We start from the raw sequence: 25,233 nt of genomic DNA, 5'->3' as shown, positions 1-25,233 counted from the left end.
TTTCTTAATAACTTAATATAAAATTGTGGATTTTATTTCCTTTACTAATCACAATAATGTTGTCTCTGGACCATTTAATAATTTCGTGACACATAGACGCTTAAACTAAACGGACAATGATTTTATGTTATTTTATTATTTTGATTTTGTCCTCGTGCATTTTAAGATCATTGAATTATATTTATTTTTTTTTGGTGAAGTATAACTTAATAGTAATTAAAACTACTTACAAAAAAAATTAAAGATAGAAGAGACATGACAAATCAAAATAAACTTGTTCGGTGAGGCTTACAAGTCTATTTATAGTGTTTTTTTGTTAAAAAAAAATTTGTCAGTCCTTGATGCACAGTTTATGCCACAAATAATTTATACAGGTTACAGTAAAAAAAAAATTAATTATTAAGAAATTAAAAGAAAATTACTTTTAATTTTTAATTTTAATTTTTAACCTATAAGAAAAATATATACCAAATAATACTGATAAAAAATAAGAAAATATCAAATCAGTCGTATTTAAAAAAAATAATTACTAATTAATAATAAATTTTATAAATATTAATAATTTAAATTTAATATTTTTTAACTATGTAATTATATTTTAAAATTTCCACTAGATTGCAATTGCTCCTAAAAAATAGAGCTAGGTGATGTTGTCGCCTACCACATGATATGTTCCAAGTTAACGCATGTTATTTGTGAGTTTGATTATCATTAATAGAGTCATAATTAAAAATATATATATTTAAGTTATATTCAAATATCACATGAGAAATAATTAAACAATTCTTAAATCATAATAAAAATAATATCATAACTAACTTACAACAGAACATAACCAAACATCACAAAAATAATCATGAAAAATGCATCAGGTATAGACTTCCTAGAATTTTCCCACCATAATAATCATCAACAACATTGCTTAAGTTTGAAGCCAAAATCAAATGGCTTTAAAGCAACCCATCTGTCCACCTTTCCAAATCAGAATTTAACTCTGGCCTCTTGTCGCGCAACAGCAGATTTTTTCCTTGAACCATGAATGTGATTTATGGAATCCCAGGGATTAGTCCAACCGTAAAACAATAAAATTTAAAATTTTGAATTCGAGTTTTTCTAAAGAGTTATTAGAAAAAATTTGCTCAATCGTTAATTTTAAGATCTCAACATTAATTAAAATGTGTGCAAGTTAATTGAGACGTCAAATTATTAAAAATAATAAAATAAAAAAAATGTGAATGACATAACAATCTAACTTTAGAGGAAAATAAAAATAAAATAATATTTGATTTAGTAGTTTTTAAAATTTTTATTTGAAGATACACTTAAAAAGTGAATATTTAATAAGAATTTGAAAAGAAAAACACTAAAAATGATTAAAAACAAAAATATGCTATTTTTATTTTTATTTATTTATTTCAGATTGGTTCATAATTTTTGTTTGTTATTTTTAATACATTGAAAATTAAAAAAATATTTTTTTAAACTAAAAAATAAAAGAAAAGAAAGAGTAAAACGAAGGCCATGTGAATGTGATCGTGTGTAGCTGTCAGGGCTAACAAACTAGACAGGGCGACCACTTAACCGAACAAATATGCCACATGATATGCCAACTCAGACGTTGACCACATCAAAATTTACTTTATTAACACAAACATTGTATACATATAATATAAGCCTATTACCCACACCACAGCTAAGCTTCTTCATCCCTTTTTATCCGTTTCACAAAATTTAAACCTCATCTCTCTCTCTCTGTGTCTATCTATATATACACACAACCATATGTCTCACTCCTTCGTGTTCCTTGTTTCTCTCCTTCTCTGTCTTTCTCTCTCTAACCTCCGTCTCTCTGTGTGTCGGTGATCTTAGGTTAGGATTTGATCCGGAGGAGAAAGGAGAAGCAGGTATGGTAACTCTTACTTACACAATGATCTTAGGTTAGGATTTCATGATTTTGTTTCTAATTTTAATTTTAGCTGTACAATCTTGATATTGTGCGTTGTGCATTCCTTGTTTCTTCATCGTACCTAGATGTGTACCATTTTCCTGTTTTTATTATTTGAAAATCACTCGGTGAGGAGACATTGAGGGTTCGTTTGGTTTGTATTTCTAAAAAATTTTTAGGAAATTTTCTCTACAAATAAGTTTTTAAAAGTAATCAAACCAAACAAATTTTTTCAAAAAAATTTCTCAAAACTTGTAAACCAAACAAGTTTTCCAAACAAATCTCTCTCTCACACACATCAAATCAATCACTTTTTCCAAAACTCTCTCTTAAAATAATTTTCCAAAACATCTTTTGAAAAAAACCAAACCAAACAACTTTTCGTACTTTTTATCTCTAAAACACATCTCTCAAACACAAACCAAACATATCCTGAACCTCCATGATTGTTGTGGTACATATGATTCTATATCTATAGAACGATCTTTTTATTTTTATTTATATATATATTTTTTGATTTGTGCATACATGTTAATCATATAATGTGTGACTAAGTAAAATTTAATAATTATTCTTGCAATTTGATAGCAGAATTATGTCCTAAAAAAATACAAGTTGAACGGATCTTTTTTTTTTTTTTTTGAACAAGAAAAAGAAAGGTGTCATCACTGCCTCCGTGGGCCTAGGCCCGGGTAATTGATTGTCGGTCTGATTTGACCCAATCCATAGGAAGGGACCCACCACCAAGTTGGACGGATCTCCATCACACATTTTTAACTAATTAAAATGTGTGTTTTATTCAATCACCTTGTCACTTACACAATCGAAATGGTTTTTGATCTATTCACGACATGTCATTATTGTTGTTTCTAAGTGCTAGTATATGTACTAGAGACTAGAGTAATGAATTCTTATTGTGAAAATGCACCCATATCCAAGAATATTTAGTAGTGAGAAGAGAAAAAAACTGACATAATAAATTGTGGTTTAGTGGCATACAACAGCTAGCAAAAGATGATGGCCAAGAAGACCAAAAAACCCCAAATCAGGAATTATCAGATCGAAAGAAAGATCATGCAAAGATGCTATGACCAAACCGGGACTGAATCACTAACACTTGTTTTCACATATCTTGTGTGAACAAAGTCTACTAACTGAAAGCATAGCTCTAGGAATATTCGAAATGTTTGCATTTGTTTTATGGGTTAAAAATTGGCTTCCCTGGATCCACGTGCATTCATTACTTTGTATTTCTAGACATTTTCTTTGAGGAATTAGAGTTTCTTATATGGAATTTCGATTCTCTCCTCAATATATTACAAAACTTTGTTGTTGCAATTGCATCTGAACAATGTCCAGTGCCTTGATCTTCTGGATAGAGAAAAAGAACTAAAATCAGAGAAAATGGGTCGTGGAGTCAGCGCTGGTGGGGGGCAGAGTTCATTGGGATACTTGTTTGGGGGCGGAGAGACTACCAACAATCCTCGTCCTGTGCAGAGCCAGGGGCAGGGGTCAAATAATGGGCCTCCACTGAAGCCTGCTGCTGCTTCACAGCCAGCAGATAACACTAAGCAGGTTCCTGCTGGCATTAATAGCAGTCATAGCAACAATTACTTGCGAGCAGATGGACAAAACTGTGGCAACTTCATCACGGTATGATCCTAGTAAAATTTTGTTGCTTATAATCATCACTCCTAGATATTTAACTTTGTTCAGTGTCATTTTCTTGATTTATATAGTATTCCTGTCCTTGTATTTTTTTGAGGTGATCAGAAATTTGAGTTCCCTTTTGTCAAATTAATTTAACTTTACTCCCCCCCATATCCACAAGAGTTCTTGCTTGTAGAGTACTTTAAATTATCATTTCTTCCATTTTGTGGTTGATTTGAAATCTGGAATTCTATTTCTATTGTCATGTCTCATACGGTTACTCAATCATGGTGACAATATTATGGATATTTCCTGGGTGCAGGATCGTCCTTCAACCAAAGTCCACGCTGCTCCTGGTGGTGGTTCTTCCTTGGGTTACCTTTTCGGTGGCAGCGGGAAATGAAGTCTTTGGTACAGGAGAGTGGGAAATGAAGTCTTTGTGCAGATTACTTCATAACTCCAGAAACATGGATATCGCCATCTTGAAACCTTCTTTGAACTTTATTTAATTATTTGATAATGTTGATATATATAGCTTTTGGCTTTGTTATGGGCTAGGTTTACCTTGGCCAGAAAAGTGTTTTACCAAATTAGTCAAATGAATAACTTGTGCGGTTACTTGTTTCAGTATGCAAATAATCTTACCCCTTTGGAATGGAAATACTGACCCCATGTCTTATTGGCTTACTATTTACTTTTATCAAATTTTATTTCTTAATTTTTGGTGGGGTGTAGGTGGAGATGGGTAGATCTGAACACTGCAAGGAGCTGTACTTATTCTGTTAATCGGAAACCAACATTTATATACATAATAATTTCATACCTAGATTGATTAAGTATGAGGACTAATATAAACAGTTTCAAGAACAAACCAAATTTAGAAGTGATTATGTAATGGGATAAACTGAAGCAACTTTGCCACCACTTTACAAAGTATATCGATATGATTATAAACCAAAACTAATTCTACCTTGTGCCACCATTCTGTCAAAGCCAGGAGAAGAATTCATCTGCAAACCTAGACATAGAGGTTGGTTCATTCATATAGGGTGGTTAATAAAGACACTCCTCTAAACAAATCACTATGCTCCACTCATCAACCAAAACCTTCCGACAACTGACGCTCCTTTGACAAATAACATTTCCATTTGAATCAATCAACCAACCAATAAAAGAAGGCTAACAAGACATTAACAGAGGAAGTAAGAAACTCTCCTGTACCCAATCACCTGTTAGCTTAAGAGGAGATGAGATGTACAAATGGTGGAAAACTTTAAAAACTCTTTTTTTTTAATCAAGTGGAGAGATTAGGAAAGAAAATACACGAGTTTACTTGAAGAATACCAATTTCCTTGTCTACCCTGCTCTCACATAACAGAACTTTCTTTACTTTTCTTCTCTCTCCTCCATCTTTACGGAACAAGAGGAAATAATAGCAACCATCTTCTCTTCCTTTTAATTATCTAAACGGAGGGAAGTATAACAAGCTCCTTTCTCTTTTCTCTCATAGTTTCTCAAATGGATGTAATAGCTAGTGGAAGCAGTTATGAACTTATGATAAGAAGGGCTTTGGTTATTTCCCCATTGGATAAGGAAATAAAAAGCAAAGTCATCAAAAAAGAAAGAGTCTTGTTAACAAGGAGCTCCTATGACACAAGAACGAACCAAAAAAGGTATAGAATACAAGACACTTTTGCTGAAATCAAAACACTTTCTAACATTTCATATATTTTCAAAATATTTTTTACTTCAATTCTAATATTAAACAATGAGCCAGAGGCTCTCTTTAACATTTGCCAAAAAGAAAAACTAAAAATGCGGCTAGACTTCACTTAAATCACAGTATTTCCCTGGGCAAGCACAAACAAACAATCCAGTGAGTTTCTTCAGTGGCAATAGTTAGAATAAACAACACATTCCACAACTGATCCAATTGTTGAAAGAACGTTAAGTAGAGAAATTAAACTAGTATTTTGTTTCAATTTGTAAAACAAATAGCATTTCCATCTTTTTCTTTCATGATAAGAAGGGAAAAAGACACAATCCTAGCCAATCAGAGAAACTATAAAAGAGCAATCATCAATAACAATGGTAAACAAAAGAACAACGACAATAATCAGAGGGAACATTCACATGGAATTGTTCAATTGAGTATAAAATTATATAAAATTAAGTATTCCAAAAAAAAAGAAGCAAAAGTGAACCTTAAAATAAGGGAAACCGAGTTTTAGTACTTGCAAGATCCAACATATCAAAGTAAAACCTAACGAAATGCAAAGAAACGAGATTTGAAGAGCCGGTCTCTCAAAACCCTAGCTTAGTGCGGCGCCAGTGCCTGCGCTTGGCATTGTACCTACATATAGAAAAAAAGAAAAAAAAAAAATCAATGGAACAAGTCGAATCTGAAGCATATGATTACTAGGTAACAAGTGATCGAAGAATCAAGAAGTGGAACAATATGAGATTTGTGAAGTGAGAGAAGAGAAAAAAAGGGACAAGGAGGAGGAGGACCTGATGGTGTTGTCGGTGCGCATGCGAATCCAGTGAGGGATGGGCCTGTTTTGCCTCATCTTCTTCGCTAGCTTCTTCTTTATCATGAACGTTTTGTGCGACGGCTGTACCCAAATGTAAAAAACACAGTCATTTACCAAGATATACATACAAACTTACACCAAACACAGAGAGAGAGAGAGAGAGAGAGAGACCATTTCGATCAAGGTAGAGAGCTCCTTGGGGAGGACAGGCGGATAGGGTTGCTGAAGATAGAAACGCGGCAAAAGAATAAACCCTAATCGGCAACCATAAATAGGTACCCGTATGGCTCACTATTTGGGCCGGGTATGAAAGACGGGCCGGGTATGCTTTATATATAGAGGCATTACTTGACACCCCTTAGACCATCTCCAACGGTGAACCAAACTCAGCATCAAATTCAAATTTTGATGAAAAATTTACTTTTTCAAGCTCCAATCGTTGCACCAGATTGATATCAAAATGAGATTTCAGCAAAAAAAGCATCAAACTGAGAACGAGACACAGATTTTACCAAATCACTGTTACTGACCGTTGAAAGAAGTACACCGGTCAACCAGTAAAAGATTCAAACAGTTCAGGAAAAAAAGTTCAAACCGTTAAAAAAAAAAAAAAAAAAAAATTGCCTAACCGGTCAACCGGCCGGTCGACCACCCCGGTTGTTCCGAAAAAGTTCAGAAAGTTCAAAAAAAAGTTCAGACAATTCGCCAAAAAAAAAAAAAAAAAAAATTTGCCTAACCGGTCAACCAGTCGGTCGACCACCCGGTTGTCCCGGGATAGATTTGGTGAAAAGTGAACTGTTGGAGCGAGTGGTATCAAATTTAGTGAAATGGGTCATTTTTTACTCAAATTTGATGAAAAATTTGAGTCACCGTTGGAGATGCTCTTACCGTAGCATATATATATATATATTTTTAATCAATTTTAAGTTACATTATTTAATTATTATTTTTTTTATAAAAAATCAAATAATATATTTATTTAAATCATTTTAAATATATATTTTTTAATCAATTTTAAGCTACATTATTTAATTATTATTTTTTTTTATAAAAAATCAAATAATATATTTATTTAAATCATTTTAAATATCTTCATAATATATATCCCTAATTCGACATTAGATTTTTTTAAAAATGAACTTTTTTAATTGATTTCTTTAATTTTTTTTATAAAAAAAAATTTAAAAATAAAGAAAAAAAAACAACTTTTTGGTAATGATTTTTTTAATTTTTTTTGGAATATTTCTCACTTCTCAAATAACCTTTAAAATCTGAAAATAATGTTGAAATTTTAAGCTCCTCCAACAAAAATATAAATTATATTAAAAATTAGATATCAAATATCAATAAATTTTAGTTATGAGCTTTTTTTGATAAATCCACTTTCTAAGAGTTTTATTCCATCCAACTCATATTCTTTTTTACTATTCCATTAGGTTTTATTTGAGATAAGAAGACCAAAATACCCTTTTCATCTACTTATGTTCAATTTAGTTCACATTATTTTCTTATGTTTCAATAAGTCCTATAGGTGACATAATTACCAAAATACCCCTAATGTGAATGTTCACATCGTCAATGTGAATATTCACATCGTCAATGTGTAGGGGCCCGGCCCATGTCGATCCTCGTGGGTGGACAGAAAAATTCGAGTCATGGATAATGTAAATATTCACATTGACATGTTAACATTCACATTAATAGGAGTGTAAAATTGGCCTGCGTCCCGTGGCGGCGCGAAACCCGCCCGCGGCCTATAGGTGGCCCGGGGCGGGCCCGGTCCGACCCGTTGACAATGTGAATATTCACATTGACATGTTAACATTCACATTGATAAGAGTATAAAATTGGCCCGCGGTCCATGAGCGGCAAAAAGCCCGCCCACGGCCCGGCTCGGCACGTTGACAATGTGAATATTCACATTGACATGTTAACATTCACATTGATAAGAGTGTAAAATTAACCCGCGCCTCATGGTTGCTCGAAACCCGCCCACGGCCCATGGGCGGCCCAGGGCGGGTGTAGCCCGGCCTATTGACAATGTGAATATTCACATTGACATGTTAACATTTACATTGATAAGAGTATAAAATTAGCCAGCGGCCCAGGGCAGGCCCGTTCCGGCTCGTTGACAATGTGAATATTCACATTGACATGTTAATATTCACATTGATAGGAGTGTAAAATTAGCCCGTACCTCGTGGCTGCCCGAAACTTGCCCACGGCTCGTGGGCGCCCTCGGGCGGCCCTGGCCAATTTTTTTTTAATTATTTTTAACTTTTTCTACCAAAATTTTATTATTTTCCACAAAAAAAGACACTAGGCCTTAGCGCGGGCCGAGTCTCGGACCGAGCCTTGAATTGGGCTTAACCGGGCCGATGGGGCGGGCATGGCTTCAAAGTGATGGCCCAGGCCCTAGCCTAGGGTCTCGGACTAGGCTTGAGCCTGGGCCCAAACGAGCCTTTCCTGGGCCGGGTCGAGCCGGCCCACAAGCCAAAAAATTAGCCCTAGGCCTTAGCCTTGGCATAAGGGTATTCGGACTTTAGACGGGCCAATGGATTGAGTCTCGAGTTGGGCCGGTGGGCCTGGGCCTAGCCTCGAGCTTAGGTCGGGCTTGGGCGGGCCTGGTCATTTTTTTTTAATTTTTTTAAATTTTTTCTACCAAAATTTTATTATTTTCCACAAAAAAAATACATTGCGCATTGGCGTGGACTGGGCCTCGGACCGAGTCTTGAATGGGCCTTAAGCGGGCCGATGGGCTGGGCTAGGCCGGGCCGGGCTTCAAAGTGATGACCTAGGCCCTAACCTAGGGTCTCAGACATGCTCGGGCCCGAACCGAAACGAGCCTGCCCCAGGCCGTGGGCGAGCTTCGAGCAGCCACGGGTCGCGGGCAAATTTTACATTCCTATCAATGTGCATTTTAACATGTCAATGTGAATATTCACATATTCACATTGTCAACGGGCCGAGCCAGGCCTAACCCGGGCCGCGGGCAAGCTTCGGGCAGCGGCAAATTTTACACTCCTATCAATGTTAATGTTAACATGTCAATGTGAATATTCACATTGCCACGAGTCGGGCCAAGCCCGCCTTGGGCTGCGGTTGGGCTTCGGGCCGCCCACGGGCTGCGGGCTAATTTTACACTCTTATCAATGTGAATGTTAACATGTTAATGTGAATATTCACATTGTCAACGGGTTGGGCCCGCCCTAGGCCGCTGGCCAATTTATACTCTTATCAATGTGAATGTTAACATATCAATGTGAATATTCACATTGTCAACAGGCCGGGCCGGGCCCGCGCCCGGGCCGCGCCATGAGCCGTGGGCAGGTTTCAGGTAGCCACGAGGCGCGGGCTAATTTTACACTCCTATCAATGTGAATGATAACATGTTAATGTGAATATTCACATTGTCAACGGGTCGGGCTGGGCCCGCCCCGGGCGACGGGCGGGCTTTTTGACCGCTCATGGGCCGCGGGCCAATTTTATACTCTTATCAATGTGAATGTTAACATGTCAATGTGACATGTTAACATTCACATTGTCAACAGACCGGGCCGGGCCAGCCACGGGCCGCCCATGGGCCGTGGGTGGGTTTCGAGCAGCCACGAGGCGTGGGCTAATTTTACACTCCTATCAATGTGAATGTTAACATGTTAATGTGAGTATTCACATTGTCAACAGGTCGGGTCGGGCTCGCCTTGGGCCGCTGGCCAAGTTTATACTCCTATCAATGTAAATGTTATCATGTCAATGTGAATAATCACATTGTTAACGGGTCGGGTCGGGCCCGCCCTGGGCCACTGACCAATTTTATACTCCTATCAATGTGAATATTCACATTGTCAACAGGCCGGGTCGGGCCTGCCCCGCGGGCTGCCCATGGGCCGTGGGTGAGTTTCGGGCAGCCACGAGGTGCGGGCTAATTTTACACTTCTATCAATGTGAATGTTAATATGTCAATGTGAATATTCACATTGTCAACGAGCGGGGCCGGGCCCGCCCGGGGCGGTGGGCGGGCTTTTGGCCGCCCACGGGCCGCGAGCCAATTTTATACTCTTATCAATGTGAATGTTAACATGTCAATGTGAATATTCACATTGTCAACGGGCTGGACCGGGCCCGCCCCGGGCCGCTTGCGGGTTTCGCGCCGCCACGGGACGCGGGCCAATTTTACACTCCTATTAATGTGAATGTTAACATGTCAATGTGAATATTCACATTGTTAACGAGCCGAGCCCGCCCCGGCTCGCGGGCTGGTTTCGGGGCGCCCATGGGCCAATTTTACATTTCTACCAATGTGAATTTTAAAATATGAATGTTCACATCATAAAATTGCTAACCGTTCGAAAAATATTTATAAAGGTATCAAAATTAAATATAAGGGCATAACTGTCCAAGAAAATAGTGTAAATCAAGAAAAAAGACTTTATGGAATAAAACTGTACATACATGGGACTAAATGGGTTAAAAAATTCATTCATGGACTTCTTGGGTTAAAACACTTCTAAATGGAATTTATCAATAATTTGCCCATTTTAGTTTAATTGACACAATCACGTTATATTATTTTTTAAAAATTTAATATTTATTCATGACATCTTGTTTATAAGTTGAAGGGGATTATTTTTCTTCTTAAATATGTTTTTTATTGAAGAAAATAAACTATATAACTTATATGTGAATTATGCAAACTAATATTTATACAAATACATTATGGTACAATTAATTACAATTTTTTGTTTACAAAATATAAATTTTGTGTCAATTTCATCATAGTGTTTAGATTGTGTTAATTTAATCTCTAATACATAAATTTTTAAAATTTAATCTTACTATTTAAATTGTGTCAATTTAACTTTTAATATATAAAATGCATTTCAATTTTGTTGTTTAATTGTATGTTACCAAATTAATTAAAATAAAAATAATATATTTATGGAAAATTTACATATGGTTGAGCTGGATCTAAGCACTTGCTAAATAAGTGTCCTGTTAGTTATGAACACTGTAAACCATTTCTATGGGGGTGGTGAAGGGAAGGCTCTAATTGGTTAAAAAAAATCTACAATTCCTTGGGATTATCCCGTACTCGGAAGAAAAAGCCATTTATTTGAGTAGTTTTTTCTAGGGGTGTAACTCGGGCGGGCTCAACTCGAGCAACCCGAAGCCCAGTCCGAGTTTTTTTAGGGCTTGGGCAACTATATCTTGTAATCTGGACGGGCTTGGGCAGATTTTTGATGCCCGAATTGCAATTCGGGCCGGGCTTGGGCAGAACTAATGGCCAACCCGAGCAACCCGAACCCGAATTTAATTTAATATATTATATAAATTATATAATATATAATATATAATATATATATAATTTAATAAATTATGTAATATATATAAATTAAGTAAAAGAGTTAGTCTTAATTTTTATTTTTATTTATTTTTTTTGGTTAGTCTTCTATTAAGTAAAAGAGTTAGTCTTAATTTTTATTTTTTATTTTTTTTTGGTTAGTTTTCTACCATTAGATTAGCATCTTTTATGTCTACCCTTAGATCTACCTACAGGTTTCTGAACTCGGGCAATTCGGGCAACCCGAGTTCAAAATACAAAGTTTGGGCCGGGCTTGGGCAACAATGTTCGGGTTCATGGTCGGGCTTGGGCAGTGCCAAATACAATTCGGGTCGGACTTGAACAGACCCCCAACCCGACCGAACCCGCCCGAGTTGCACCCCTAATTTTTTCTTCGCCAAATTATCTGAGGCCAATGCTTTTTAGAATTTAATTGTAGATGTTATGTCAGAAGAATCGCCCCCGAAAGAAATTTATTGATTCTTTTATAATTGATAAGACCGCAGGTGTGATGATTTATTTCACACATAAGTATTTAAAAAATATTTATAAATTAATAATAAATTTTTAAAAATTAATGCATATAATAATATACTTTATCATTAATGCATATAATAATATACTTTATCATCAATTATTTCTTAGAGCATCTCTAACCTACTACGTATATAATGCTTGTTAGTTAAAATGTCTAGTATAATTTATTTTTTTCAACTCTAATGTACTAAGCATATGATTAGGCATTTTAGCTCAACTCATATTCACTAGCTACATGTAGCTAGCTTTCAAGATTAGGCAAAATGAGTTTAATTATTAGGATCTTTTTCCTCCATCTTTATTGTTGATGTGATATTTTTTAAAATTAATAATATTTAGATAAATAGTTAAAATAAAAAACATGATTAGAATAAAAATATAAAATAATTGATAAATAAAATAAAATATATATTTTATAATAATATTTAAATAAATAAAATGCCGATTACCATTGAAGATGCTCAGAGTGATTTCCCGTAATTTCATATTTTCTCATTCACCCAATTTTACTGAGATAATTGATTTGAGATCATTAATATATTGAGATAATTGATTTGAGATCATTAATATATTCATCAAACTAAGGCACTATTTGCTTAGGCCATCCCAAGTTAGAGCATCTCCAATGGTAGTAGGCATTTTACCTATCTAAATATTACTATAAAGTATACATTTTATTTTGCCTATCAACGATTTCATGTTTCTACCCCAACCATGCTCTTTATTTTAGCTATTCATCCAAATACTATTAACTTTATAGAATGCCACGTCAGCAACAAAGATGGAGGGAAATAATCTTAATGATTAAATACATTTTACCTAGCCTTGAAGGCTAGCTACATGTAGCTAGTGAATGTGAGTTGAGCAAAAATGCCTAAGCATATGCCTAGTGCATTGGAGTTGAAAAAAGTGAGTCACATTAGGCATTTTGACTAACAAGCATCATATGCCTAGTGGGTTGGAGATGCTCTTAGGGCATATTTTTTTTTTTATCTCTAGTAACTCCGTGCGGCGAAACTAGGGTTTATAATTCGCCGGCTCTGAGAGCTCTACCGTCAAAGAATGACGACCGTCGTGCCAACATCGGAGGAAGATCCAGCGCTGTCCGTCGTCCGCTTCACATCGGAGGTTTCCTGGGCCGACGCCGGCCCCGAGGTACCCCTTCTCTCCCCTTCAAATCTCTTTCCCTTCACAAATTTGAGTTTTCTTCGTTTATTATTTTATGAGTTTTCTTCGTTTTAGGCATATGAAAAATTACTTGTATTGGAACCCATATTCTAGTAATTTATTGGTAGAGTGGAATTTAAACTTGTGTTGTGTTGTGTTGAGGTGGTTGTAATTTTGTACTTGTTTATGATTCGTATTATTAGGTTGTGGAGGCACAAGTGAAAAGTCTATCCTTAGAAGCACAGGAATGCATTGTGATGGGAAGATGGTTGGATTTGGCCTCACTTATGCTCACCTCCGCCGACTTGATATTTTCTAAAGTTTCCGAGAAAGGTACATCTCAAACTATGGATCACCTTCTACATTCATCTTGGAAATTTGATTGTTTAGTGATTCATGACAATAATTGAATGTGTTTCTTTGATAAATTCTTCTTAATTTTACTGCTTTTCTTGAGGTACCAATGATATGGTTCCGAAATTATGTGTTCTGTTTGATTTTGTTATATAATAATGACGTAGGACTATCTGTTTATTATTACATTTTCTGTTTGCAATAATTTTCTATAACATACCCAGCAGACGTGGATTTTTATATTTTATTATTATTATTTTTCTGCTGGTATCTTGCTACACTTATTAATATATCTGGTTAAAAAACTACAACTTTTGAAATTTCAGTATCGTCTGCCAGTCTCCTTTTTAATGCTTGATGCTGTGATACAAGCAGGCTGCTGATTTGCCCCATATTATGTGATTGTCGCACCATCAATGATGAAATGGTGCTGTTATTTACTTGATCAGGATAAATATTGTTGAATGACACCTTCATCAATGAAAGTGTTAACAACAAAATTGTTATAGAAATGTTGAGGCTGCGCTAGTGTATGTACTTAAGTATTAATTGTTTTTTTTAATTGGTGGGAGGGCATAAAAATATCATCCTATCATTATATATATATATATATATATTTGTAAAATTAATAATGAAACTGCTGCTGATTTCCATTTTTGTAAACTTCTCAGTTACATTTACAAGATCTGCTATTGTGATTTCTTACTGCAGATCTTGAGTGCATTTTCACTGTTATTTGCAATCTTGTCACAAAGACTGAAAGTTTGGATGAATCACTAGAGATGGCAAAGCTTATATCCACAAAAATCACCCAACAACCAAATGACAAGCCTGCACTGCGCTTGAAGATGTAATATGATTTGATGATCATTGTTTCGGCATTTATGTGCCTTTGTTAGCATCATCTTATGCTTGGATTTATTTGTTTTTTAATTTTGTTTTCAGTGTGTTCAATCTGTACAACCTACTGGAGAATTCGTACAGCCGGTTCTTTGTTTTCATGAAGGCCCTTGATCTAGCAGTCAATGGGAAGGTCACTGAACATATTATACCTTCTTTTAAAAAGATGGATAACTTATTGACGGAATGGAATATTGGGGTCCAGGATCAGAGAAAACTCTATTGCACCATCGCAAATATCTTGAAAGAAAGTAAAAGGTATAGCCGTCCAAGTGTATGGATTTATTTTTGGACAAAGGTGTAGCTAATCCAATTGGATTATGCTTGTTTATTGTTGTAGAAAAAGTTTTTTATGCTTAAAATTGTGACTAAGGCCTCGTTTGGCAAGAGGTTATTTTAGCCAATTAGCCAAAAAGTTAGTAAATTAGCCAAAAAGCCAACAACCCATATCAAAAAGTCAAAGATTCTCTTTTCTCTCTACTTTTTGCACATCTTTTCGTAATTAGCCAAAAAGTCATCCCAAATATACAAGTTTTTTTTACCTACCTTTTTAGCCAAATAGCCAAAAAGTTACTAAATTAGCCTGTTCCCAAACGAGGCCTAATTCTTTCTGTTTACATTTTCTATAAAAAATTCCTAATTTATTTTGGAATTCTTATTGTTATTGTTTACGTCATTCCAGCTCAGCAAGGGATTCTTTCAAATTCCTGGCCAAATATCTGGCAACTTTTTCTGGTGAAGATGCATATAATATTGGGGAAGCCAAGGAGGAAGCTGTCTGCACTATTATTGAATTTGTGAAGGCACCTGACATGTTTCAGGTATTTCAGTCTTTAACTGAATTTTGAATATGGGTTTAGAGTAAATTGAATTCTGAATTGAATTTTGAATATGGGATTTAGAGGTGAAAAGGAGGAATTAGACTAGCTTCGATTGAAGTGAGAAGTCAAGCAGCGTTGTGATGAATCATTTGGATTTTCTTTGGATAAAAGATGCGTGATGCATGCTTTAGTTATGCTAAGTGATTGTCCATGTGCATTGTGTTTATTGTTCATTGCTTTACTATGGTTCTAGGCTTGTAGAGTGTATGCACAGGTGTTGCACATTTTTACCGTACTTTAGCCTAGATCATACTCTAGTTTTTGGTTCTCAAAGTGTATTCTTTGTGGTGTTTCATGGCAGTGTGATTTGCTAGATATGCCTGCTGTGGCACAATTGGAGAAAGATGCTAAATATGCTTTTGTATATCAGCTTCTAAAGATCTTTCTAACACAGCGGCTGGATGCATACTTGGATTTTTATGCAGCAAATTCCACTTTGCTGAAAAGCTATGGTAATTATTCATCTTGCCACATTTAAATTTCTGGTAGGTAGCTGAGCTGAGCCGAGCTTAGCTTAGCATTCTGGCTTATATCTAATTGTTTCTTGAATTTGTTCCTTTGAATGGTGTAGGTCTTGTCCATGAAGACTGTTTAGTAAAGATGAGGTTGATGTCATTGGTAGATCTTGCCTCTGCTGAATCTGGCCAAATTTCTTATCCACTAATCAAGGACACTCTCCAGGTAAAATTATTTCCCATCCCTGCATCTGTAGGTTTGAATTTTTACACTTTCGTCAATACATAGATGCAAGTTTCTTTTGTAGGTTAATGATGACGAGGTAGAAATGTGGGTAGCTAAGGCAATCACAGCAAAGTTAATTGATTGTAAGATAGATCAGATGAACCAAATTGTAATTGTAAGGTGCGGTCTCTCTCTCTCTCTCGTTTGCTCACTCTCTGTGCTTCTGCATGGGAGAGTGGATCTGATTTGTGAACTTCAGCATTAACTGGTGAATATAATGCTATTTTGTGTTTAGCCGCTGCACTGAGCGCATCTTTGGGATGCATCAATGGCAAACCCTCCGAGAAAAGCTAGCAACATGGAGGGTAATGTTGACCAAATCCTTGTTATTTATTCTGTTTTATATTTTTCTCAGTTAATCTATATGTATGTATATGAATATTACATGTGTATATATTTTTTTGTGGTACTATGCATCACCTGGAACTGGGTCTTGACGGTACAAGAATGGGAATTTGGTTTGTTACCTAGTAATAGGAAAAAAAGTTAGTTCAGTTTACGCTTGTTTGCCCAGATTAGGTGGTGGGTGTGGATAGGAACCAAACCAAACCAAGCCTTAAGTCCCATCAAATGGGGTGGCTGCATGAATCCGTCTTCTCCATTCGATTCTATTCAAGGCCATTTCGTTAGTCAAATTAAAAAGATTTGTATCTCTATTGGTGGGTGTGGACAAGAAATAGAAGTAAATCCTGTTCCTGTACTTTCTCTAGCCCTGCACAGAAATATGCCAGTGATCTAGGCAAAGTGAAAGTGACAAAATTATTTGAAGGTAAATTACACTGTTGGTTCATATAGTTTTAGCAAGATTTTGCTTTGATCCTCGTAGTTCCAATTTCAACAAATTAATCCCCGAATTCTCAATTGCGTTTCAATATGGTCCTTCCATTAGTTGCCATTTGCATTTTGGAGCCACAAAGACATGAGTGGAATTAAAAAAAATATATAACTAGGGACCACCATTATAATTTATCTATTTTTCTTTTTGGGCGGGTATTGCTAAAATGCTTGTGTGAGTCATATGAGGCATTTTTCAGTCCAAAAAGCTATTGACAATTGAGGGAGGGACCACATCGAAACGTAATTGGATTTGTGAGGTTTAAATTGATGAAATTGAAATTATAGGGAGGGACTGAAGTAAAACCTCTCTCAAATTAAACGGACAAATGGTGTAATTACCCTTATTTTTAATTACATTAGAGCTTTTAATGCTAGTATCTCAAGAGTTGTATAAATATATAGTTATTTGTACTTGTGAGAATAATTTTGTGAATGTCAGCTTGGTCTATGGAAAATTTGGTCTATGGAAAATTAGTAGTCAGAAATGATGAAATTATGTTATTGAAAGTACATAATTCAAAATTATTGTTAATTAATTTGGTTATTTTAGATTTACTAGCGTTTAAATTGGGAAAATTTAGGTTGTATTGGCCTCGCTTTGATCACAGTCCAACCACTAGATTGGTCATATCTTTGAATGAATTGTGATTCTAATGGAAAAGGTTATATCTGGGTATCTGGTATTTTGTCTGTCCAGAAGGTATTGTGTTCATTTGGTCCTCATATTGGTCCTGCTAAAGGTAGTCTCCAATCTAAGATACTTCTCCAATCTAAGATACTTCTCAGGCTTCTAGTGTTACTTGTTTACTGGACCTAATGCTTACAATATAAGCCTCATCTTGAGCATCTTTTAGTCAGGTTGATGAGTGAATTTTTTGATGTGCTATTGATGTCTCTGTCATTCCATTGCTATGCCAACATTATTTTTTGTTGAATTTTTCTGGGGATTCAAGTTTTGGTGCCACTTTTTCCAGGGTAATATAACCAATGTCATTAGCACCATTCAAGCTAACAAGATAACGGAAGATGCCACACAAGCAGTGCAGGGCTTGATGATACGTTAAAGTGCCCTGTCATTTGCAATCGAGTTCCGACCACATCCTCCTCTTTGTTAAGTGATAGGTCAGGCCCAAACTACAGTAGTTGCGATTCTCTTTTGTTTTAGTTGAACTGAATTTATATACCATGGAAATTTTGACGAAGACAGGTCCTTTTTATATATCCTCCAAAATTTTGATGTTTGATGGGATGGAATGTATCATTAGCACACACGTATTTTATTTTTTCTTTATCAGAGAGCTAGGCTTTTGGTTGCATAGGCCATCTCACTTTACTTGCTTAATTTCTGTTTCTAATGGTTAATTACAGGAAGTGATGACCTTACAAAATGATTGAAATGGGTATATTGCGATTTGGCTATTTATTTTTTTTGTATAAATTTGGTTTATGTTCTATGGAAATAGAACAATAGCATCATTAGTTAGGGACTCTCTCTCTCTCTCTCTCTGTGGGGGTGACGGACCTAATAGTGTTCTTTGCATGTGCTGAATTGTTATTCTTAGATGGTCAGTCGAATAAGCAAACTAAAAGAATTGTCAATCCATGTAAAGAGCTAAATCAAGATTTGTGAAGGATTATAAAAAAAAAAAAGAAGAAAAAATCATCAGTCACCAACAGATATCATTTAAATGACCCCATGAAAAATGAGTTAATGGATTATCAAAAAGAAAAATGAATTAATGCTGTGACAAAAAAAGTAGTGTCAATTATAGCTTTCAAATGTTTATTTAGGGGGAGTTAATAGCCCCGGAACTTTTGAGGGAATTTGTCAAGATTGTGTGGAATTGCGTGCTTGATCGGGAACAGAATGGCCATCAATTGATGATGTGGTGCGGAGCCTCCATATTCAGCTGCAGGTGCAGCAGACTTGGAATAATGATATGGAGATGGGATCTCATCTGAAAATGATCCGGTTTAAGAACCATTCCGTTCAGCCTTCAGTCGTGCTTACAACAATGCGTTGTCATATGATGGTGCATTTGACATAACGGATACGGGAAGTAATGAGCTGATCAAGAAAATTTAGCTTTTTAAAACCCCTTCTGTTTCTTTACTTCTACATAGCATCAACATGGGTCAAAAATTGGTAGCCATACCCATAGGTGAGACCAATGAATCTTGGGTGTGCCGTAGTGTTCTTTTTCTTTTTCTTTTTCTTTTGATAGACTGTTTTAAGTAATGTTTGCATGTGCTGTGAGTTGTATTCTTAGATTGTTTGGCAGAATCAAGTGTTACCAAATATGGGGTTCAAAATCCTTCTCTAAGGTTTCTGGGACTAATTTCATTTGAATTACTTTGGCTATTGAAGTTAGAGAATAATAGGGAGCAAAAATTTGTGGCATAAAATAAAAAACAAAACAAAACAAAAAAAACTTACAACCAAATAAAAGTTCTTGTTGTGGCCCAATCCATTTGATTAGAAAAAAATTAAAGCATATGAGTAGTGAGTCATATCTGCACTGAGATACTTTCTTTTTGCTAGATTGCTGTAATTAGTTGTGAAGAAGTAGTTTGGAAATACTCCAGTATCCAGTAAGATGTCCTTGATCTCCTGATTGCTACCTGAAAAAGGGATGAACACTCCGGTCGGGGGTGCCGGAATTAGCACTCCGACGGTCAAGTTAGTACGCTCTCAGGTTTGCTTCTATCTCAAGTTATTTATCTATTCTCACATACCTTTCTTTTGTCGACGTTCCTCTTTTTATATTACCCTTTGGGTCCATGGGTCAGGCCCACCTTTAATCTCGCACTTGATGGTTTACTCGGCCTTTTGATTGCGTGCTGGTTCCTATTCGGCTCTTCATATGGTCGACTGAACATTCAGATGTCTTCGGTCAGATCTCCAAATCTCTTCATATGGCCGACTATACTCTACCTTAGATTGTAGTCGAATCGACTAAGGCTAGATGTCTTCAAATTCTTTGGCCTTCCTCAACACATAATTATTCGGTCCTCACAATTGGTCCCCAAACATCCGACTAAAGCCAATTATTCGGCATGTTTGGTTTTAATATATGAAAAATCAAACATACGGCGCTTGCACTCTTTCCAATACCGAAGCATTAGAACGACCATGGTTTAGAAATCATTACAATTTCCCGTCCCTTTGTATGCGTTGTTCATTTAATGCGATATGAAGCCGCGTTGTCCTTTCGGATATTTTTTGAATTTGCAAAGCTCCTTCGAATTCACCTCTACAACTTCCACCTGCTCCCCATTGTCCTTTTCTCTCTACCTTATAAGTTCTTATATTCCTTGCATTTCTTCCTCATTCCAACTCCCATTTTTTTGTTTGTTTTTAGTTTAGAGTATTTTCTATTCTGATTCGGATGGCGAAATATTTGAAAGCTCTTCTCTCCGCGGATCGTGTCTTTGCTTTTCGATGCCATTTTTCCATTCCAGATGACGTCCATCTGTCACTTCTGGCAGATAGCGTACTCGATATGGAGAGGACCGATGAGAGTACGATCATCTTTCCTCTCCTGTCAATCGCTGATGGTGGAGTCCGTTTCCCCGTTCATCCATTTTTGAGGGCCGTCCTTCGTTACTGGGGTCTACTCCCTTCACAACCCAACGTAAACTTTTACCCAATCATAATGGGAATAGTAGAACTAAACCGCCGACTTAGGATTAATCTAGGCATCCCTGCTATTCGGCATTATTATGCCTTGGTGAAATCATCTGGTCGGCAGGGACGCTACTTTCTTAGGGCCAAGGACACTGATCACCATCTAGTGACTATGCTTGCCAGCTCTGGCAAGCGTGTTAACGATGTACTGGTCATTGTCTGAGGCAACTGGGAATTCGGCGAAGACAAAGATCGCCAAGATCCTGTGCCTAGACAAAAAGGCGAACCAGGTGGCCGTATAGTCCCATTTCTATGCGCATTTGTTATACATTTATTCGGCTTAAACTGCATACTAATCGTTTCATTTGTGCAGGTAACGATTTGAAAAAAGTACTTGTCTCGGCCGACGACGCTGTGCTTTAACAAATCAAAACTACGCTCCAATTCTTCGGCCGTCCAAATCTCCAAAAGCAAGGGAGAGCTGCTCATATCTTATTGCGGTACGAGTCGACGTACGTTACTTTTTCGGCCAGTGATCACATCCCGATTCCAAAAGGAGAACAGCAGCTCACGACACTCATTTCCCCAAATTTCAAGAACCTTAGGGAGATTGGTCTTGAAGCTTCGTATTCTGAGCAAGTCGCTGAGCAGGTTGTCGAACAAGTCGTTGAACAGCCGAATCAGTCTAATTTGGACAAATCTGACAGTCTGTGGGAGGAAGTTGACGCGACTCTTAATTTGGCCTTTGAGGAAGCCGGCTTCAACTTTCTGTTCGCTTCAGGCCGAGTCGACGTGTCATTTAAAGATGATATTTTCACCGGCTTATGAGATCTTCCCGGCACAGATCCTGAGAACATGGCTGGGGAGTTGCTCGCGCAAATGGCCAGAAAAAAGAACACTAAGAAGATGGCAGCCCGAAGGAGGGCCGAAGCCGCCAAGTCTGAACCCCCACCTGTTGTGGCTGAGTCTTTGCCGCCTACTCCTGCTGAAGAAACAGAGTAGACTGTTATAGTCGAAACGGAGCAAATGATCATCGATCAGTCGGACAATCTTGTGGCTGAATAGAGGAGGGAAAGACGCCCTGCCAAGCATGAAGTCGATTCTTCAGAAAACCAGACTGATAAACGGCCGCGCGTAGAAGAGTCGGACTTGGCTGCGCCGTTTATCATACAACCAAAAATAAAGAACGTGCCAGTTGCTTCAGATACTTCGGCTTTGAAAGACGCCACTCTGGCCTTAAGCGTGGCCTCGTCGATTCTTTGCCGATTGACAGAGCAGCGTTCTGTGCAGAGCCAGATGTGGTGTCAATACATAATATTCCGTTCCTTTTTATGCCAGCTATCTTATTAATCCTTTGTTTACAAGCGACGGCAAGATCACAGAAATAGGCCGTCGCCATTATGACGTCATCGAGCAAATCGGCTTGCTCAAATCCAAACTCGAAACTGAAAAGGGCAAGGCTGAAGAGGCCTCCCTTAGAGCCGAATCCGAGGTGCGAAAAGCGGCCGAAGAGCAAGCCAGGGCCAAGGCCGAGGAAGAAAAGGCTAAATGTTCAGATCAACTCAGGCAGGCCGCCGAAGAGAGAGCGAATGCGAGCGAGGATGCGCTCAAGTTGGCCAAGGAGGTGGTTGTCAAATTGGAGGTCGACTTAGTAGAATCGAAGAAGGCAAAAGAAATCGCCGACTCCGAGATCTCCAAGGCGTTCCAAGCCGGAGAGAACGCCGCTTTAGAAAAATACGTGGAGGAAGTGCCTAAGTTCGAAAATCGGGACTTCAAACATGGCTGGCTCAAAGCTCTGGCTATCACTAATGTGACATTGGAGCAGCCAATTCCGTATGAGCAACTAGAGGTTGAGCCGTTGGAGTCTAACCCTGAAGAATGAGCTCCATATGTCAATATAATTTTGCTTTTTGCTTTTTGCTTTTTGTTTGGTGTTTTGCTGTACGTGGTTTTCATAGATTGTTGCTTGTTTATTTTGTTCAGAAGTTAAAATATAGGGCAATTTTCATATGTAAAATGACGACTGCTTGTACTCAATTTATCAATGAAAATTGCCTTTTTGTCTATCTTCTGTATATGCTAATTATTAGCCAAGTATGGTGATGTAACTTAATTTGGCAATAACATAATTGGCTATAACATAATCTTTCTGCATGTGCTAATTAATAGCCAAGTATGGTGATGTAACTTAATTCGGCAATAACATAATCGGCTATAACATAATCTTTCTGCATGTCTGTCTTCTGCATATGCTAATTATTAGCCAAGTATGGTGTAGTCATATGGATAAGTCGTTTCAAAGCCGAATAATCATGTCTTGTGTCGATTTGAACATTGAAGAGCCGAATAAAACATATAGCCTGTAATGTCATATTGAATATATCTGCTGATTATAAGGGGTATTGTTAGAGGTCGAGTATCTTACTGCATCTGCCCTTGCCTCAGTTGTCAATGAACAGAATCGCCGAATACTTGTGGTTCGTGGATTGGGTGGGGCACAGTTAACTTGTTGGCGTAATGCACTGTACTTAAGCTGAATAGATTTATTAATCTGCCCTTGCCCCAGCTGATCAATGAACAGAATTGCCGAATACTTGTGGTTCATGGATTGAGTGGGGCACAATAACTTGTCGGCGCAGTGCATTGAAGCGATCGCTTTGGGAACGTTGCACTCATAATTAATAAGTGGGGTGAGGGTTAAGTGCGCGTGAGTTCTGTGCTGTTCTCAAATTCAATCGACTGCGAGAGGGAAAGGAGCATTGTGTCAAACTGAGGAAAATTAGATGTCAAGAAGAATATTCTTCAACAGTAGAGGGGAAGGTAGGACACTAGCTGAGCTGGACTCAGAGATGAATCGAGGTGGCGAACCTACGCGAACGGGAAACAGGACATCGGAGGAGTGCGAAAGGCGTCACTCTCCCCGTCGTCGAAGTAGATCTCCAAGAGGGGGCAGGGCAAGGAAGTCACCCAGGAAGGAGAGGCAGCAGCAGAGCAGCTCTCCTCATTCGCGAAATGAAACCAGTAGGATACCACGCCCCGTTGAGTTCTTCAGTCTTCAATAGGAATAAACCAATGACGGAAGCGGATTCGATTATCCACGATCCAAATGTGGTAGTCGAGTTTGTTCGACAGATTTTTCTGCTCGAAGTCCAGCAATCAATGGTCGGCCGGCCCGACTACGAAGTTTTTCGAGAGGGAGTCCATGGAGTGGTAAGGGGATTATACACCTCTTATGAAATCGGCATGTGTCTTCGCACTGCATGAAGAGAGATAGAGTAGAAAGACGGTCGCATTCGGAGCTTGGAAGCTCATGCAGAGAAAGCCGAGAATAAGCTGAAGAAAGCTAAGGCTTCCGAAACGCAGTCGGCGAGTTAGATGAACTCGATTGTGGCAGAAAATGTGAACCAGCGTCTACTGGTTCAGAAGAGGTAATGTTCGGCTCAGGGATGAATCCTACTTCGATTGTCCGTTTGATTTCTGAATTGATGGCAGAGGCCAGGGAAGCAAGGGCATCTGCATGCGTGTTTTGATCCCGAGTTATTTGATTCAATTCATGGTGGTCGAATTTCGTGAGCAAGGAATTCGCCGTTGTCATGTAGGTTGCCATGCGGTCATTTTTAGCTGCATACTCCCCTTTCAACTGGTTGATGACTAGTTTCGAGTCATAGAAAACAAGTAACCGCCGCGCATCGAGGTGAAGTGCGTTTCGAAGGCCGGTCAATAATGCTTCGTATTCGGCCTTATTATTTGATGCATCAAAGCCCAGTTTAACCGCCTGTTCGATTATTGCCCTTTCGGGGGTCATGATTATTATGCCTGCCCCACTGCTACGTTGGTTGGATGACCTATCACAGTATAACTGCCAAATGTCTCCAACATATATTCTCCAGTTGGGTTTAGGTTGCACTTGTTCGGACTTGAAATCGGCAAGACATCCCGTGAATTCGGCTACAAAGTTGGCGAGTACTTGCCCCTTGATGGCAGTTCTAGGCAAAAACTGGATATCATACTGGCTGAGTTCCAAAGCCCATTTTGAAACGCGCCCTGATGCTTCTGCGCTACGGAGCGCCGACCGGAGGGGATAGTTCGTTAGTACACGTATGGTATGTCCCTGAAATTAATGCATTAGTTTTCTTGCAGCCATAACGAGATAAAGATGAGCTTTTCCATTGGTAGATAACGTGTTTCGGCGTCGGCCATTGCTTTGCTTACATAGTAAACTGGTCGCTGCTCCCCAAGTTCCTTTCTTAAAAGTATAGCGCTGACCGCCTGGTTAGATACCCGCCAGATACAAAATGAGTGGATCGCCTGCCGAAGGGGTTACCAGGAGTGATATTGATTGGAGATAAGTTTTCAAGCTGTCCAAAGCGGCGTGGCACTCGAGGGTCCATTCAAAAGCTTTGCCTTGGCCGTAGATACACGATCCAAGCCGTTATGCTTTTCTATTCGTTATTTTCTTTATTACTATTACCAAATCAAATGACCGGACCAAATACGGATAATAGGTAAAAATATGCTCTTAGGAATCATTTAATCCTATAAATTAAATGATTATTCTGATGTATCATGGAAATTCTTTGAAAGACAAGAATCAAATAATTTTCTGTGGTGGAACAAAATGGATGAATCGCTCCCGAAAAGGAATCTATTGATTCTCTTCCAATTGGTTGGACCGTAGGTGCGATGATTTACTTCACGGGCGAGGTCTCTGGTTCAAG

The 25,233-nt window shown here is 37.8% G+C and overlaps 2 protein-coding genes across 6 annotated transcripts; both read left to right on the top strand.

Annotated features, from left to right (window-relative positions):
- The first annotated feature begins 1,121 nt into the window (after window positions 1-1,121).
- On the top strand, window positions 1,122-4,256 carry LOC114317351 (protein SPIRAL1-like 2). 2 transcript variants are annotated; one of them, XM_028264066.2, is made up of 3 exons: window positions 1,122-1,904; window positions 3,325-3,598; window positions 3,918-4,256. In XM_028264066.2, the coding sequence occupies exons 2-3, from the start codon at window positions 3,350-3,352 to the stop codon at window positions 3,996-3,998; spliced, it is 330 nt and encodes a 109-aa protein (XP_028119867.2). In that variant the 5' UTR covers window positions 1,122-1,904; window positions 3,325-3,349; the 3' UTR covers window positions 3,999-4,256. The 2 variants fall into 2 exon arrangements, with proteins under 2 accessions (XP_028119867.2, XP_028119864.2); XM_028264063.2 differs by having other exon boundaries at window positions 1,670-1,904; window positions 3,305-3,598.
- Window positions 4,257-12,972: 8,716 nt separating this feature from the next.
- Window positions 12,973-18,203, top strand: LOC114317385 (uncharacterized). Of its 4 annotated transcripts, none has more exons than XM_028264095.2 (10): window positions 12,973-13,162; window positions 13,378-13,507; window positions 14,240-14,378; window positions 14,474-14,686; window positions 15,111-15,249; window positions 15,680-15,761; window positions 15,881-15,990; window positions 16,073-16,170; window positions 16,286-16,355; window positions 17,862-18,203. In XM_028264095.2, the coding sequence occupies exons 1-10, from the start codon at window positions 13,070-13,072 to the stop codon at window positions 17,949-17,951; spliced, it is 1,164 nt and encodes a 387-aa protein (XP_028119896.2). In that variant the 5' UTR covers window positions 12,973-13,069; the 3' UTR covers window positions 17,952-18,203. The 4 variants fall into 4 exon arrangements, with proteins under 4 accessions (XP_028119896.2, XP_028119888.2, XP_082754325.1 ...); XM_028264087.2 differs by having other exon boundaries at window positions 15,611-15,761; XM_082898199.1 differs by lacking the exon at window positions 16,286-16,355.
- The last annotated feature ends 7,030 nt before the right edge of the window (window positions 18,204-25,233 follow it).

The sequence above is a fragment of the Camellia sinensis genome, chromosome 1, assembly GCF_055761805.1.
Source record: "Camellia sinensis isolate YWXY chromosome 1, ASM5576180v1, whole genome shotgun sequence".
NCBI lineage: Eukaryota > Viridiplantae > Streptophyta > Magnoliopsida > Ericales > Theaceae > Camellia > Camellia sinensis.
The sequence above is the reverse complement of the archived record's forward strand: the minus strand, read 5'-3'. Positions and strand labels throughout refer to the sequence as shown.